The sequence below is a fragment of the Botryllus schlosseri genome, chromosome 1 (assembly GCF_051294905.1).
Source record: "Botryllus schlosseri isolate E-star chromosome 1, Bs_hap1, whole genome shotgun sequence".
Lineage (NCBI taxonomy): Eukaryota > Metazoa > Chordata > Ascidiacea > Stolidobranchia > Styelidae > Botryllus > Botryllus schlosseri.
In genome coordinates, this window is record NC_137236.1 from 10839565 (window position 1) to 10856466 (window position 16902).

The 16902-nt window shown below is 38.5% G+C and overlaps 1 protein-coding gene and 1 long non-coding RNA gene across 3 annotated transcripts; one reads left to right on the plus strand and one right to left on the minus strand.

Moving 5' to 3' along the window:
- The first annotated feature begins 2279 nt into the window (after nucleotides 1-2279).
- On the plus strand, nucleotides 2280-4580 carry LOC145441009 (uncharacterized). The gene is made up of 2 exons (XR_013915690.1): nucleotides 2280-3457; nucleotides 3869-4580. It is a non-coding gene; the product is annotated as an uncharacterized LOC145441009 (long non-coding RNA).
- Nucleotides 4581-4707: 127 nt separating this feature from the next.
- On the minus strand, nucleotides 4708-15044 carry LOC145440994 (uncharacterized). Of its 2 annotated transcripts, XM_080318785.1 has the most exons (7): nucleotides 14603-15042; nucleotides 14116-14294; nucleotides 13309-13383; nucleotides 9859-9927; nucleotides 8375-8506; nucleotides 7028-7127; nucleotides 4711-5267 (listed from the first exon to the last, which is right to left on the minus strand). In XM_080318785.1, the coding sequence occupies exons 1-7, from the start codon at nucleotides 14704-14706 to the stop codon at nucleotides 5018-5020; spliced, it is 909 nt and encodes a 302-aa protein (XP_080174911.1). In that variant the 5' UTR covers nucleotides 14707-15042; the 3' UTR covers nucleotides 4711-5017. The 2 variants fall into 2 exon arrangements, with proteins under 2 accessions (XP_080174915.1, XP_080174911.1); XM_080318789.1 differs by lacking the exon at nucleotides 13309-13383 and having other exon boundaries at nucleotides 4708-5267; nucleotides 14603-15044.
- Between the last annotated feature and the right edge of the window lie 1858 nt (nucleotides 15045-16902).

Genomic DNA, 16902 nt, shown 5'->3' on the forward strand with positions numbered 1-16902 from the left:
TGCAGTATTATATGATTCTGCGTAGAAATAGTATTAAAACATTCGGACTGGAAACGAACTCAACTTGATGTAGGGAAAGCCTCTGTATGTCGAAGTTTGATAGTATCTTCAAGGGACTATGAATGTGAATATAAGTCAAAGCATAAATTTGATCATAAACCATGTGAAACTGTGGTGTCGGAGCGATCCGTGTGTACTGCATGATTGCTGAGCTGTCCGCTCACGTTCTTTTTCTGCTTTTATATGACAGCACTTGCTAAGTATATATTCCCACCACGCAGGTGTATATAAAAGGTGGGAATCCTGGTGGAATTAAGCAGTATGTGCCATATGGAATGGAATTCAGGTAAGGAACGGGATTGCTTCGTAGCTTAGATTGTTAAATGTGAAATGATGGGTGTTGTTTGGTCTCTATACAATCCCTAAGTTTTTATCTAAAGGCATCGTATTTTTTTTATCTGTGCCCAAGGTCGAAAACCATCAACATACAAAGCGCCATTTGAACCTGCTCCCAGTCACATAATACCAATCATCTGTTCCGTCCCTAAATAAAAATCATTACACCGTTTTAATTGACTCCTAACCAAGTACATAATAATGTAATCTTGGAGTAGAGGAGTGATCCTCAACATGTCGTAGCGATATATTGCCAGTGAAAACCTTGGAAACTTCAGAAAAATGGCAAAACAACTTTCAAACTTACACGATCACAGTTTATGGAAAATAAATACATGAAATATTATTTAGTAAAAATTATCCATGAAATATACATTTATTTTGCCTACGAAGTACCGCAACGGATTCATGAAAGAGTGCATACGGCTCGCGTGTCACGAAATGCTCACCCCATAACTATGCTCGTGCTTTGCACGTGAATTCATATCCATATATACATATTCTAAACAATTAGAGAATTCTCTCGTCCTAATTCAAACAACCAAATTCTTTGGGATATAGCCTACCTCATACCCTATATTGACGATCTCACGGAATTATGATGTGATTAGGCGTTCAAGAGAATTCTCATCATTCGTCTTCATAATGGAAGTCGGCAGCATCCAAAAGTTACATAGTTTCTCATGATTGAGTTGGTACTATGCGATTGAAATTATTATTATTAAAGATTATGATAGCGAAGTCCGTACACGTGGTGGATACTGGCCCAAGGTGTCGTGATATTCAGACCATACGCTTCTACTGATAAGTCGCTGTCAGCGACTAAGACCTATATCGTTATGCATGATTAATCCGTACTGTTACGTTTATTCTATGTACTGTTTATTTTTCAGAAGTGAAGATTTAGATGAAATTTCTTTTAGCGCTCTGACCACGCCATTCACCTTTCTTATGGCTATAAGAAACGACGGGGGAAAATCAAAAATTCACGAGATCGCAGTTAGATTCGCGGATACTCCTTGTATATTTAGAATTATTTCATGTTATTATAGGGGATTGGTGGACGCTGTAAGCTGTTGAAAACGACCAGATTCCACAACAATGTGACGAATGGAAACTTCATCATGCAGTATCATGCCATCCAGTTCACGCCATTGGGTACAACGCGAAATACCGAATGTCGTATTCACTTTTATATTTCAAGCGACAAGGTAACTCAGATTAATTACAAATGCTGTTACAGTAGGCTATAATCATGAGAATGTCAACGACATTTTAATATTTCTCTATATATTCTCCAGGACTGGAGATCAATACCACTATCTCAGTTTATCAAATCCCAGGATTCTGACTGCTACGCAAGTTATCGTATTGAGGGTCGGCAATCTCGGATTTTGTTTGGTTACACTTTGCTTACTAGGTAGGCTCAAGGTGTTTTTACGGTAACAGCAGTAATGCATGAATCGATGAACGTCTATACTAGTTACCAAATGTAACTTCCATGGATGGACAAAAACGAAGCATATCTGATTAGTTACGAATAATAAAAATCTTGCTCGAATAGCGATTTCTAACAATGCACTGCGCTCTAAATATGATTAGGTCTCGAATTAAAGATACTATTTGGAAAATTATAATAATAGCAGTCATTTTTTCTAGAAAGCCACCGTAGGCCTATTCGAACTTCAGCTGAGAGAAAATGCACTATAGCAGACTATACGTTCTCTGTAGTGTCGAGGTTACTGGTAATTATCATCGTTATCGACTTCTGGCACGTATTGTATCTCTGTTGCAGTCTCTGGACGTGACCTCCTTCTTATAGTCCCCTTTCACTAGCTATAGACTAACTTGGAAATCATATGAGGCGTCACTCACACTATGCCCTCTAAATTACTGCGTCTAAGGACGTTGACAATATTTAAACGCGACCAATTGATTCCCCTAATTTTGGGTTGGTCGGGCAACAATGACAGATTTTCTCATTTAAATAGAAATGGAGGGCAGGCCTACAATCAATCGGAAATTGATGATATCACCGCACAGATACTGCAACGAGTCTCCGTTTTCCTGAATCTTATGGACGGTAAGACTCGGTCAAATATTAGCAGTATGAAGTTCAATGAAAACTGAAAGACGAATGGCAACGGCTGAATAAAAGCTATATGAGCCTAATATGAAAGCATATGGTTTTATATTGGTCTAAAACAGTTAAGCAGTAACAAGTCGACACCATTAGTGTAAACAGGTCATAGAGTTAAAGGTTGCAATCAAGTGACAAGACTCCGAGTCACAAGTCAATCTCACTTTTATAGTTTTGATACGAGTCAACTCGAGTCATTTTCAATTCACCGCCCAGTCAAGTCTGAGTCCGAGTCAGTAATCTGAGAGTCGAGTCCGAGTCATGGTATTATGACTCGAGTCCGAGTCCAAGTCATTGTGTTGATTGCTCAGTTTTCAGTTGAAGTCTAGTTAATCCCGCATTTTATAACTCTGTGTGGTGACATCGAATGGTTCGCATTTAGAATATACTCATTTCCCCACCTTTAGCAGTGTCTGGTCGCATTTTCAGCACCAATAGACGACATCTCAATAGTGTGGTTATTTTACTATTCTTTGAAATTGCAATGGAATTTCGGTCTTTGCCGTCTGAGTCTTGAGTCATAATACTTGGTTCGAGTCATGCGCAATGACTCGAGTCCAAGTCGAGAATCGATTCACAATCGAGTAGTAGAATTATTGGGCGCAGCATAACAGGCGACTCTAATTTGAGTTTCGTCGCTAGGCCAGTGTGCATAAGGCTTAAGTCAAATATTAACAATATACTAATCCAACCCATGCATCGAAAGTACGATGCACGGAAAATAAGCTATCGCCAAACTTGTTTTTCAGAATGGCAGGACATGGCAACAGTTATGGTGCCAGTTACATTTGACGAGGGATCAGAAGTGAATCTTCTAAAGCGGATACCTTCCTACATGAGCCGATTCATTGTTCCGGGAAATTTGCAGTTTCGAGCCTACAACTACGGAGGATATCCAAACGCACTATGTCCAGGAATCAGGTACGTGGCAATACTCGCAATATGCTAATGCAGGGCTGTGTCATAATTAGGGTGAACGTGAATTGTCTTTATTGCCGGACCTTTAGTCGATTAGAAATATCAACAGTGTCAGCTACAGATTTTTCGAATAATTCAATTGGAAGGATTTGTATTTGATTTCAAAAACAATGAAATATTTTCAACTGCCATTGTCAGCGCTTATGATAACAGTATCGTATTTGTACCGTTGTTTCTTGGTCAATTCCTAATGTCATTATTGTCATATTATTTCCACAAAATCGTTTCGATAAATGGCATAGTCGAATGAAGTCTTCATAATTTTTTTGTTATGTGCCATTCCCATCTGTCCTGTTCAACAAAGACGAAATTGCATTGGATTAGCACTTTCAACCTAGAATAATTCATCTTCAGTCTTCTCACAACGGCGAGACCGGAAGACGTGTGCATTGGGGGAATATCAAACGATATTACGACTCGTGGATCATGCGGTGACTTTGCTGGTAAGCAATCAATAGAATCTGGCGTACGGATCGTAGTATTTAGTGACTGACCTGCATTTGGTATAACGAAAACCACCAAGTAGCCTATTTGATTGCCGAAGACACGTAATGTATAGATGAGTAACTTCATCATCGTAATCTACTACGCCAATTACGGCCTTTCTTCTAGACTCCTTTCGTGGTCACATAATATTAATTAATATGTAGATAATTATATTGGGTTCTTTATTAATGAATTTTGGTAGGCGTCTCGAGTAGTAGTTAGCTATCATATATTTCTTTGTTATAACATGTTCATGCTACAACACAGAAGAAGTAATAAAGTTACTCTCGCAATGTTGTCTCACGATTTAAACCGCCTTCAATTTAATATTATATTTCGTAAATCAGGTTGGGATGAAGCATATGGAAACAGTTCGGTATCATCTGATATGTCGTCTACCATACTCATATTCTACCGATGAGACCGGACTGAAAAAGACTATCAAATTCTTGCAAATGGAGATGAATATGCATTTAATATGGAGATATTTATACACGACATATTGTATGGCTGGATTTGCAACTGGCGTTAGCAGTATACTATCACTGTCACACCAATGACAACGAATCAATTTCAATAATGATTTTTGTTGGTGGTGTTTACAAGGTCGTTCGATTATTGACAATTTCATACAGGATTAAGTGGTTATCAACACGATTTAACTCCAATTCGTGGTTAATGACCTGTGTATGGTCCGAGTTTCATATTTACGATCAAACTACTCGTTTGGATTGCTAGCATTCTGGTTGCATTTTGTGATATGACGATATGGGACGGTGGTCGCGAAGTTTTTCACTATCATCAAGGGGGTCGAGTCTATAAAAGTTTTGAGAACCACTGAATGCAAAGATAATATGAGTAGGAGAAGGTATCGACGATATGTGTAAAGACTCCTTTTGTCCAAATTTGACCAACCTTTTTTGGAATCAGTATACAGTCTGACCGATGCTGTGTTTTAACAGACGGCGCCCGAGTATAACTTGACATCACACAGGAATAGAAATTATATTATATAATTCAACGAGTCCCGTAAAGAATATTTTCTTTCATAACATGTGCGACTGTACCACCATCGTTTTGTTCTGCCGACGAAACTGTGTGATCGCAGGAGCTCAGATTCACGGGATTCGCAGTGTCATCATCGGTTACATAAGTCTCGTTATTTTTGAACAAGGCCGTATCATTCTTGGTGACTACGAAGGATGCGTCCACTTCGTAAATAACATTTTCCTTGTTTTCCGCGATTACTTCCTGCTTCTTGACCCTTCTGAAAATATTTTACAGGTTATTACCCCATGACCACTATATTGAAGATCGTGTGAACTCACAATGACTAATTCGTTCTAGTTTTGATATGAAGCACGTGATAATTCCTACTTGAGAGAGAGACAACCACCAATAATTCCAAAGATTTCGCATGTTCGCTAACGTACGAGGACATTACTAGTTGCCTGATACTTACGGTATCTAATATCTATGTTTATGAAGTCAGAGAATATACATGGCAAACAAACATTTTATTTGCGGGTGTAACGAATGGAGATTTGAAGACTTCAGTGATGTTGTGTCTTCATTTTAATATGACAATGCAATAACGCTAATATCTAATTTGACGTAGCAGGTGATGGAAACTAACCAAAACTGCTAGAATTCGACGGAAACTAGTGTGCAATTAGGCTACAATTGAGTCTTTTTACATATGGACCATAATTTTTGGGCGCGGCAATTTAAAGATACAAGCTCAGATATGGAAGGTTTTGCAGTTGATCGCATGTGGCAAAATTATCACCCATGTCAAACATTTTGTATTTACATGTCTGAAATTCGGTCTACTTTTTGGCCAAGGTGTTATATCTAGTACACCTCTTTAGAATAATCGCCCCTTAAAACAGGGGCGGGCAAACTTTTGAGCTCGCGGGCCGCATTCAACATCTGAATCCATTCGCGGGCCGCACCAAAACGCAATATTGGTATTTGATCACATAGCGAGGAAATGGAGAGGCTTAAAACCAAACATTGCTTTGATGATATCGTACACGCGTCAGAAACAGTGGCGAGATTTCATAGGCTGGTCGAACTCAATAACCAAAGTGTCAAAACTGTAGAGATGAAAGTCGATTGTCCCTATTCTTAGTACAGGATTGAAATTTGAATATGTGAGCAGCTAACTGCTCATAGATTTACTAATTCCACTTTGGTTTAGTGCAAGGACACACAATGCTGACGGAATTATACCCATGTTAGCATCAAACACGCTTCTACTATATACCCTAATTCTACGCATGCAGAGAATCGGATAGTTTGATGGCATGAACGATGACGACCGTGGATGAGAGATTTTTGAATATGAAATTCGTACTAAACACAGAGCCACAACTGAGACTGGATGTAAATCGCGCGGAGCGCGAAAAAATTTTTCATTTGAGATCAGCTTCGCGGCCCCTTTCGGTTGCTTTCACGCCCCAAGGGGGCGAGCTGCTCAGTTTGAGAACCACTGCCTTAGAATTATCATGTTGCAATATACTAAGAAAAAGTTGTATTAATTCGATTTTTAGTAAGAATTTTATCAATATTTTTAATAAGTTTCTTCAGACTTTCGCGGGCCGCACAAAACGGTGTTGCGGGCCGCATGCGGCCCGCGGGCCGTAGTTTGCCCACCCCTGCCTTAAAATGTATAGGTCGTTATTTGAGGAAAAATCTGACTGTGATGCTCTTTAGTATTTAGGACATAACTTTATTGTATGTAAATCATATTGGCGGCTGAGCCGAATCTCAGTTTCTTACGGATATGAAAGACTGATTCCCTTCAGTTTACAGTGATAATTCAACCATTATATCCAGGAGGTGTGCATTGAGAGAAAGGGATCAGTAAAACTTTGAATGCAGGTCAGATAGAAAAGATTTTTCTCTTCTTGTGACTAAGACTTTATTGACATTTTATAACGCTACTGGGACATGGAAAACTGATATGCGTATGCACTAAGTCGAAAATCGCTGATAGTAAAGTTCACAAAAGAGTCCACTTACTTTCTGTACAACAGAATGAGAGCCACCAATACAAGAATCGCTAGGAGTACGCATGCCACAATACCGACTATGACTTCATAACGTAGCGCTGATCCAGAATCTGAATAAAAATCCGTGTCGACAGCCAATCAAAACGGACTCGACGTAATTTTATTCTTGTCAACGCAGTCATATTAGCGTACTGAAAACACATCCAGTAAAGACACTTTAGCAGGCGTTAAGCGGACTGAAATATTAAAATTTTGACATTTTGTGACCTTGAAGAATTTAATTTTGACTAATTTTGACCTCGTGTATGTAAATTAGGTGTTTTCGCACATAATTTCAGAATTGTGCTACCCATCTTCATTTCTGGTTAGATCTGTCTGTCCTTGCGAAGTACTTTGGCCTAAAAAAACTTTTTTTCACTTGAAAACTGACATATTTTTACATGAAAAAACTCTATTTTAATAAAATCTGGACCTATGAAGAATTCCAGCAGTTATGTCACGCATTGTGGTAGATATAATTAAAATTTGCTGTAGTACAACAAACAATAGTTTCCTTGAATCTCGGGTAAAAAGTGCCTGTCCTTACTAAGTAGCTTGTCAAGAATGAAGAAAGAACATTCAACAGCGGCAGTTGTTCGTTGGCAACACTGAAGTTATGCGTACACTGCTGGTGACACAAAGTTTTTTCATTCTGACAATGTTCCCTACATCAGAATTTTTCCTCATGTGCTTCTCGATAGAAGAACCAATGCCCACATAGTCTTGTTTCAGTTAGGATTAGGATGTTGAGGTACGTTGTGCATAACAGCATGTCAACCACATTTGTTTCATTTGACCGTTTATGATTGACAATGAGCAGAGAATGGGCCATCTACAACGGTGGGTCTATAAAGTAGGCTACAAGTTATAAAATGTCAAATGCTCACCGACAGTGCCAACATCTACGATATAAACGAAATGCAGGTTGCAAAAAAAATTTACTTCGTGAACTATTTTGACAATTTTTTTTTATCTAACGCTACAATTTTGACAACATTTTGATTTTTTGACATATCAAAAACATCCACCAACTAATAACTAAATGTTATATTTGCGGGATTACGGAATTGAAAAATCATATACACGTCCAAAAATGAATGATTGATTTTTTCATTTTTGATGACAAGAAAAGGACGTATTCACGTCTTTTTTAGGAAGTTTGTAAATTAGGGATTACTGAGGGTGCGTTCTTTCGCTTATTATTTGAATCCATTTTTGAGACCCTCTTTGAGTTTGCCTCAAAGTATCCAGAATTTTATGTGAAATTGATACTAGCCTACTGAGTTCAACGATGCCATCACGTTAATGGAATACTCACTAAATGAGGCCTCGGTGTCCACTGCGCTGTTCGGCACATACCTCTCGTCTGTTTCTGTCACGATTAACTTGGTAGACTCTATACCTGCGTCAGTATATATGGTGGGAATATATCCGGCAGTGCTTGATAGTTCTGTTATTGGCAAGAGGTGGTCAATAGGATTTAAGACTTAGGACATAGGACGCTGTTTATTTTTGTCCTTGATGTTTTCGCGACATATACAACTACTCAAAATATGACGCACACACGATCCGTGCGTATGCATACAATGAGTGCATGATGAGCATATGCCGCTGGACAATGAAGGTGCAGAAATTGCCGAGTAAGGATTTCTAAGTCATGCACAATCCCGCCAATGCTATCCTGGTAAATTAAAGTAGTCGAGACACCTACTCAAGTACGGAAAAGAGTGGCGCCGCAGAATTAAACTAGAAAGCGAGTATAAGTGGTGCTTTACGAAGCAGCCAAATTTACTCGAAATGAAATTTGTTTGTAGATCTATAAATTTCAAACATTTTCCTGCTCTTTGTTTACTGCAATGAAACTGGCATGTGGGCGACTATATACGCGATCTGAAATTGCACACGTGAATAACGCAACCGCTGTTGACCGAGACTTTTGTGAAAATTTATCGTTCATTCCACATTTATTCCGCGCAAAAAATGACAGAACTTCGGGACTCTTCGTCAAAACAGACCCTAAATATTTCCGTATTGGTCTCTCTCTCTTTATTAAAAGTACCTAACACTGGTACTTGAGAATCTGTAAATAGCAAAAGGTAAGTAGTTCACAAGACTTAACGAATTACAAGTGGAAGTGGCGGAAAATTAGATTTACCTGAGTAAATACTGCAAGCGGGCGAAATCTACCCGAGTACTTGGAAAAAGTAGAAGTACTTCGTCATTGACCTTCTCTGGCAATTACAAATAAATACAAATAAATATGCAAATTATTGTTCTCGCTGACATCCCGTATTCTTTCGTAATATTGAAGGTTGGTAATATGCAAATAATGTTACGTCTTTCTGAAAATTACTTGGTAACACACAGTGCCGTAATGTCACGAGCACTGGTTGCGTGCACGACAATTGTTACCGTATAAATAAATATCCGACACCAAAAAGAGCAATAAATATTTGCTGAAAGAATCCTTCGATTGCGGTTCATCGCGCGAAAAACAATTGAGGTGGTGAACATTACCCGAAATGTTTGGTAAATAATTTTCAGGTTACCATTCGCTGAGCCCATAAAATTGGATAAGTTATTGCTTGAAGACCAAAAAAATAATTGTGTATTGATGCTGCATATACACATTCCCATACGCGAACCCTGTACTATACCATCATGTACCGCCAGTGTTTCAGGTATCCCCGCTTGGAAACCAATCCTGGTAAATGATCGTGACTCTATATTGTTTGAGCCGCTTCTATATATCGATCCTTTTGATATGTATTGGAATGATTTATTAAATAAATAAAAATATACCTTTGGTTCCTTCAGTAGAAAATTCTCCAGTCTCGTATAGCAACTCACTTGTTTCAACCAGATATGAATCTGTTAAAGACGGAATCCACTGTTGGACATCAAGTACTAAATTAATGATCAACTTGATTTGCCGCCGATAGGCCTTCTGTTCTGCAGTCTACAAGATTCAGACAGTAAAACGTCACTCAAGCAAGGCCCCGATTCTGCATACTGTCTGATTTACAACCGAGATTGGTAGCGAGAAGTATACATTACGCATTTCAATTTCAAAGTGTTCCAATGTTTTTGAATGAATTATTCCACTGATTTGTGAAATTGTCGTCTGCTGCGACATCGAAATTCAACCCCTCCCGTGAAACTTTGATCGACTACCTATTTTTAACAGATTCATAATATATTTTATATGTAGGCCTAGTAAATACTACACCATAATTGGTTTTTAATATTAATAAATACGGTCGGAATAAGGTCACCCTCGATAGTACCGTGTATGAACTATGGCGTAGGCTACCGGAAAGCCTAACGACACCAAACAAGTCGGTTGTTCGACAAGTTTACCGATTTGTGGAACCATTATGCCAATCGCCAAGCTTCCGGCTAGCGCAAATATTCGCTGAGGTATTAAAAACAAAATCCATCACGTCTAGCTACACGTACACATCTAATATAGTAGTATAATTTACCGGTGGACAAAATGAACATTAAACATTGCATCTATCGTGTGTATTAAAAACCAATAAATGTAATTAGAATACGACGTAAGTCATTGTGGCTTTTTATATTCCCATTCAGATGCCACTGCAGAAATGCAAGGATTCGCCTTTGCAAGTGTCATCACATTGTTCGATCGAAAAGCAAAAGCATGGCATCAATTACTGAATTGCAAATGAGCTTATAAATAGTGGAGACAGAATTAACAGTTCAGAATGACAATTTCGAAACAACCACTCCCCTGCGTTCACCCATTAAAACAGTGACAATTCGAATGATAATTGTGCCGAATGGCCTGTAATCATTGATGGCCCAAACTGGCGTATCATCACATATCACACATATGTAATATCATGTGACAAAATTTTGCAAGAGTCTTAGTTAACTAAAAATTGTTATGTTCTGCGCTTTAGTATTCCAATCTAATTACAAAAATACCAATTTTTTTCCTGAAGTGTACCAAATTTTAAAGAAATGTAAATCTCTCTAATTTTTCAATTTTTCCCATAATTTCTCCGCATTAATCACAATAATTATTCATTGCAGGGAAGAAGACGCTAATGAAAATGTTATTATGAACAAATATAGCTTATTAACTCATCAAGTAACAAATGAACACTTTAAAACTCGTCAGAAGAGGTTTTGTTTGCGTGACTTTTGTCTGTGAAATGAGAAATCTTCTCTTATTATGGACCAAAAATAACAGCATGTACCAAAATTTTGCACAATTTTATCTGAGTAAAACTTTTTATGAATTGTGGTTTGCTATTCCAAACCGATCACTAAAATACAAAAATTTCTTTCGAAGTGTCCCTATAGTCGTTGAGATATGTCACTTGTGATTTCTCGTTTTACTCAAAATTGCCCTGTAATAATACACATAATTAATTATTGGACGTACATATGTACGAATGATGACGACCATAGATTATAAAAGGATGAAAACACTTCAACAATTTTCCAAAGTGGTATTGCTTTCATGATTTGGGTGTATAAACGGAGAAATCTGCTGGTATTACGGAATACCGTAAAAATCGATCATGTCCATTTCTCAACGAAGGACATCGTTGCCTAGTTTCACCTTGGCGTCTGAAGATTTGCACTTAATTTAGTGATTCCCGACTTTATCATCAAGTTCGTGTTAGTTACGAATGTGTGGTTTAGATTTATATCTATATAGGAGATGTTGAAGTCGTTATCAGAGTCATTTTCTGTATCTTTGGGCCCCGTCGAGTCTTCTGGAGCTTTTTTCACCTGGTAGTTTTAGCAGTGAAAACTAACTGCAATAGGAAACAGGTGCTCAAGAGTAGATGGAGTAGAAGGATATGCAATGTCAAGTCATTTTTTAGTTATTCTGAACCTTGGAATGTCACCCATACAGAAAGAACAGTCTTCTATAAGGTTTCGACTTCCCCTTCAGCTTCTTTAATAACAAATGACATTGAATGCCAATCTCTCTTTAGACATCCGTCCATATTTCATCCGCATGTTTCGCAGATTACATTAAATGAGCAGTTTTTATCATTGTCCCTAATCTTCATGCCAAAGTGAAGTTAATAAGCATAAACCGTACTACGGTCTGTATTTTATGCTTAACTTGTTTCAAACAGATATACAGACCACAGATCTATCATAATCGGCCCGCAAGCATATTACATATGTGAGCTTGCTTGCTGTAGCAAATACTGACTAACTGAGACGGAGAAGATGATTATTGCTAACAACCAACTATCATGAATTGAAAGATGGATTCATGTGATGTCACTGGTCATAGGAATTTCAATGAAGGAGCTTGAAAAACGTAGTGCGGGCAGCTTATAAAGGCATTTTTTAACGACCCTTCAGGCCAATAAATGCCAGAAACATGTTTTACTAAGGAATATGTTATAGGAAATATCCAAATATCGGCTTAACTAAATTGTTGTTGCATCGTGTAATAGTTGAGCGTTCTGACCCCGAGGAAACGCCGGTTAATAAAAACCTCGTTAATACTATTTGCGTTTATTGAAAATAGTTCCAGATTTTCTGTGTTGTCAATGATATTGAAAAAAAAATACTGAACACCGTCCTGAAAATATATGAATCTATCACGACAAGTTTATAGGTGCAAGATATGCGTGGTTGGGTGGTCATGGTCAGTATGACTCGAAAATAGCCCGCGATCGCTTGCATCACTCAGTCCAGGTACTTTGAAGACGGTGCATGTTTAGGAAGTTGCCCGATTCGACTGATATTAGAATCATAGATATATGTGAACAGTCCACAGAAAGTTTTTAAATTATGGGTGCGCGCATCGCCGATTTCACGATAGGACGTTTCGCCACTAATACTAGTATTACAGTTATCATTATAGTAGGGTTACGATATTTTGAGATACGGATAGAAGCGAGTTTTTGACAGGCTGCGAAAGGTACTACAGCGAACCAGAGAATAGGAGAATTTAATATTTATAAAGCAACTATCTTTTTGTCGACTTGAAAATATTATTTTCCGATTCGACTCCCGAAATACCCTTCGTACGTCGTTAAGGCCAACATTTCCGTCTTTCTCGTGGCCTTTTTGACTATTTTATTCTAAAAAAGAGGACGAATTGCCAAAGAGGAGTAGATTTGGAAGAAAAGGACGACATTTCTTAAAAATGGGGAACGGACGTATGGTTACTCTACATTCAATAGTCTAGTACTCTAGTTCATAAGATCTCATGAACTGATAACAACAGCATGATATTCCACCACATACCATCATAGCTCGATACACCTTCGTGTATATCGGGTGGAAATGTTGCTGTTGTTGCTGCTGATTCGTTTGTTGAACCTGAAATACAATTATGTGCTGTTAGTTCGAGTCATGGCGACGCTATTTTTGTGATAAAACGATTATGTAGTTAACAATTGTGCTGACTTGATATTTCAGCAGTGACATAAAAGCACGACGCGACGCTGTCAAAGTAATACGTCTGAAACTCGCAATAGCCGTTACCTAGGCTTACCATATGTCCTCTTTTAGTAGGCTTTTTGCTCTTTTTACAAGAGCAGTTAATGGCCCTCCGATGACGTTAAAAATACCATAATATCCCATTATTTGCATTTCGAGGTTGCTGGTTGTATTCGCAACCGGAATTTTGGGCGAGACGTTGTATACTTCGGGAAAAACTAGCGTATCCATGGCAAATCCAAAATTTGTGATTTTTAAAAGGTTTTCCAGCAAATTGTGAGGACCTGACGCAATTCTTTCTTCAATGCAGTCGCAATGGCGCAGAGAAATGAAGTTTTGAGCACGAGGCTGTATACAATTTCAATGATATTTTGCGTAAACAATTTCACTGTCTCATTAAAAATACCCATGCCTAATGGGCAAAATTTAAAGGATTCGCAACGTATTTTTGGGCGGACACGACAAAATATGATTAGTCGTTTTTGTTCCTAATTACTTTGCTTTGTTTTGCTTACATATACCGAGGAAATGTGGAACATCATCAAACTGAAATGTAACAAGTAATCAATCGGTTGAGTTTGTTAAAAGATGCGTTTTATTATTCCAATATACCTCTATCTACACAATTGTACTCGATTTCCACATATCCCTTAACTTGTTCACAGAGTGAGGCGAAATCGTTATCATCCTTCTTCGGTAGCAGGCACGATTCGTGATTCTCGCAAGAATTCTTCAATATGTTTAGACCATCCGGTCGGTTGCATGTTTTCTTATTCCACCACCAGCCGCATCTGTGTGAATACATGCGTGTAATCATCAGGAACGATGGGCGATTGTTTAAAAAGTGAGTATCAATATCAAAATATTGGAACCATCATGAAAACCAATGAAGAGTTCAAACGTTTACGTAGAAACATAGTTTCATAATAGCGAGAGATTGGAAATAACGGGTGTATAAGCGATGGTGGCATATTAGCGAGGCGAGTCAATAGTGACACAATAACAAAAGCTAGAATTCCAAGATTGTCCTTAATAAAGCTACATCGAGTTACGCTCTGTAGAAAGTGATATGGGATGTGACAATCACAAATGCACTTACTTTTTCTCCTTCGATGGTTTCGCAGAGGTGACGGTAATAACTTTACCGTGGCGACACGACATCGTATTTGGTAGATCAGCATCACACGCCTTGACGGTACCCATTTCTGATAGGTCTGAAGGTTATTGTATTGGTACAAGATATCTGTCAGTTTATTACAATTATCGCCTTGTTCGAAAGGAACTGAAGTGCGTGGACCGCCCCGAAAAAAAATATAATTTTTCAAGTATCCATTGGTATGCGTTATATTTATAAATTAAATTCGAAGTAAACGAATCTAGAAGATCGGTGTCAACAAAGTTGGTAAATCTCTATCCCTAAGCACAATCTTGACATAGACACAATAGTACGTAGCGCTGATATAAAGTCGAATCCATTCACGTATTCTCCGTTAATTAGTAGGTTCAGAGTAAACTACGGTCAGAGATGGTAAGTGAATAATTAAAAAAAAATTCATAATAAAATAATTTTTGCCTACTTTTTCAATTCGTCATGCTTTTGATTGCTTCTACTTATGCTGCCTAACATCTTTAGGAAAAATTACTTACCATTTTAAGGTGAATTTTGTCAAGTATAGCAATCTTTTATGGGAAAAGTTGATACAAACTTGACAAAATAACCCCTGTATGTACCAAATAATCAAATAGATGTTCGAAAACTGCGCCAATTTGAAGCGCCATTTATCATCACCATAGCCTCCATCGCGAAGATGCATCCAGCGATATCGATACTATTCAATTCACCTTTGATTGACTGCTGAATTATTTGACACCTTTCGATTGAGCCTATTCATTGATAATACTTGTTACTTTAGTACAGTGGTTCCCAACCTTTTTCCACCCACGTACCATTTCGAGGTTTTATGCAGTGCTCGCGTACCACCTATGTAAGTTACGTGCGTTTCCACCATTTATGACGTCATACTCACGTATTGGACCTATGCGAGGTGTATGAACAAATTCTACTAAACTAGGCCAGGGATGCCAAACATACGGCCTGTGGACCGGATCCGGCCCGCTAGACGACTTTATCCAGCCCGCATAGCAATTCTGAGTACATTGAAAAATATTATATTTTCCATCACATCTACAGTAATAAACCAAATTACAACGTCCGCGTTGACAGTTAAATATCTTGTATTCATCACAACGCTTACGCAGGTCCAACGCCAGATCATGACTAACGCAGGGGTGGCCAACCTTTTTGCCATTCACGACCGCAGTTCGACTACTCGTGTAGCCTGCGGCCGCATTCCAGGGCATAGTCGTAATGAACGAGCTGGACGCCGAATACCCTGGTTAATGTGTCTATGTCCATTTCTGGTGAACTCCGGACTAATCTATTTAATGATAGGCTTATTATGCGCACCAAAATCGCGAGTGGTCACTGGTAATGTTAAGGAAGGAAGCGCCCATAGTCGCGCGAAGCTCGAAAAAATTCAGATTCACCAATGAATTTCGTCATTGATATTAGTAGTTTTGCATATTACCATCAAACATTTATCCGTCCTCACCCCGTGTGATCAGATTCACTGGTATAGAGTTGATGTAAGGGTGTTTTCGAAAATTTAAATCAAGTTATAAATTATGATGCATCTTCGGGTGGGCCAAATGGTATTAATCACTTCGTAGCATGCTAATATTTCTTGACCTCCCATCAGCATTAGTTTAGTTAGTGAGGAGCACACGATTCCGAGCTTACATTTCCATGTGAGGCGCATAATTTTCACTGATGTTCGCATCTGTATTGTGGGGCTTTGATTGCAAAGGGTGCTACTATATTAAAATCGAAAAATGTAGTTGCATTGAATCGCACCCGGCGCGAAGAAAATTTCAAGATTTATTAAAATCTTTCAAGAAATCGGGAGTAAGCTCGTAAATTCGTATTGCATGACGACGGCCGCCAACACGTACTAATTGAATTGCGTGTCTACGCCCGCACAAATTCCCTCTTACGGCCGCAGGTTGACTACCCCTGGACTAAATCAAAGGGAACACTGAAATATGTCTACTTGTATCGTCGGTAATGCCGACTGTATTCCACCGGACAAACATCGTATTTTCGCCAATTTCATTGCTCGCAAATAATGGTGTTGCGACTCGCTAGAATGAAACCTCTACGATCCGTGTATTATCTATATATGCTTGATAATAAAGTATTCAAGCGAGAAGCAATCGCACGAGGCAACATTTTGAATACCGTTGACTGAATCGGCCTGCAAGTGATTTCATGACTTCGATCCGGCCCGCGATGCAATTTGAGTTTGACACCCCTGCACTAGGCATCATCAGCCAGGGTTG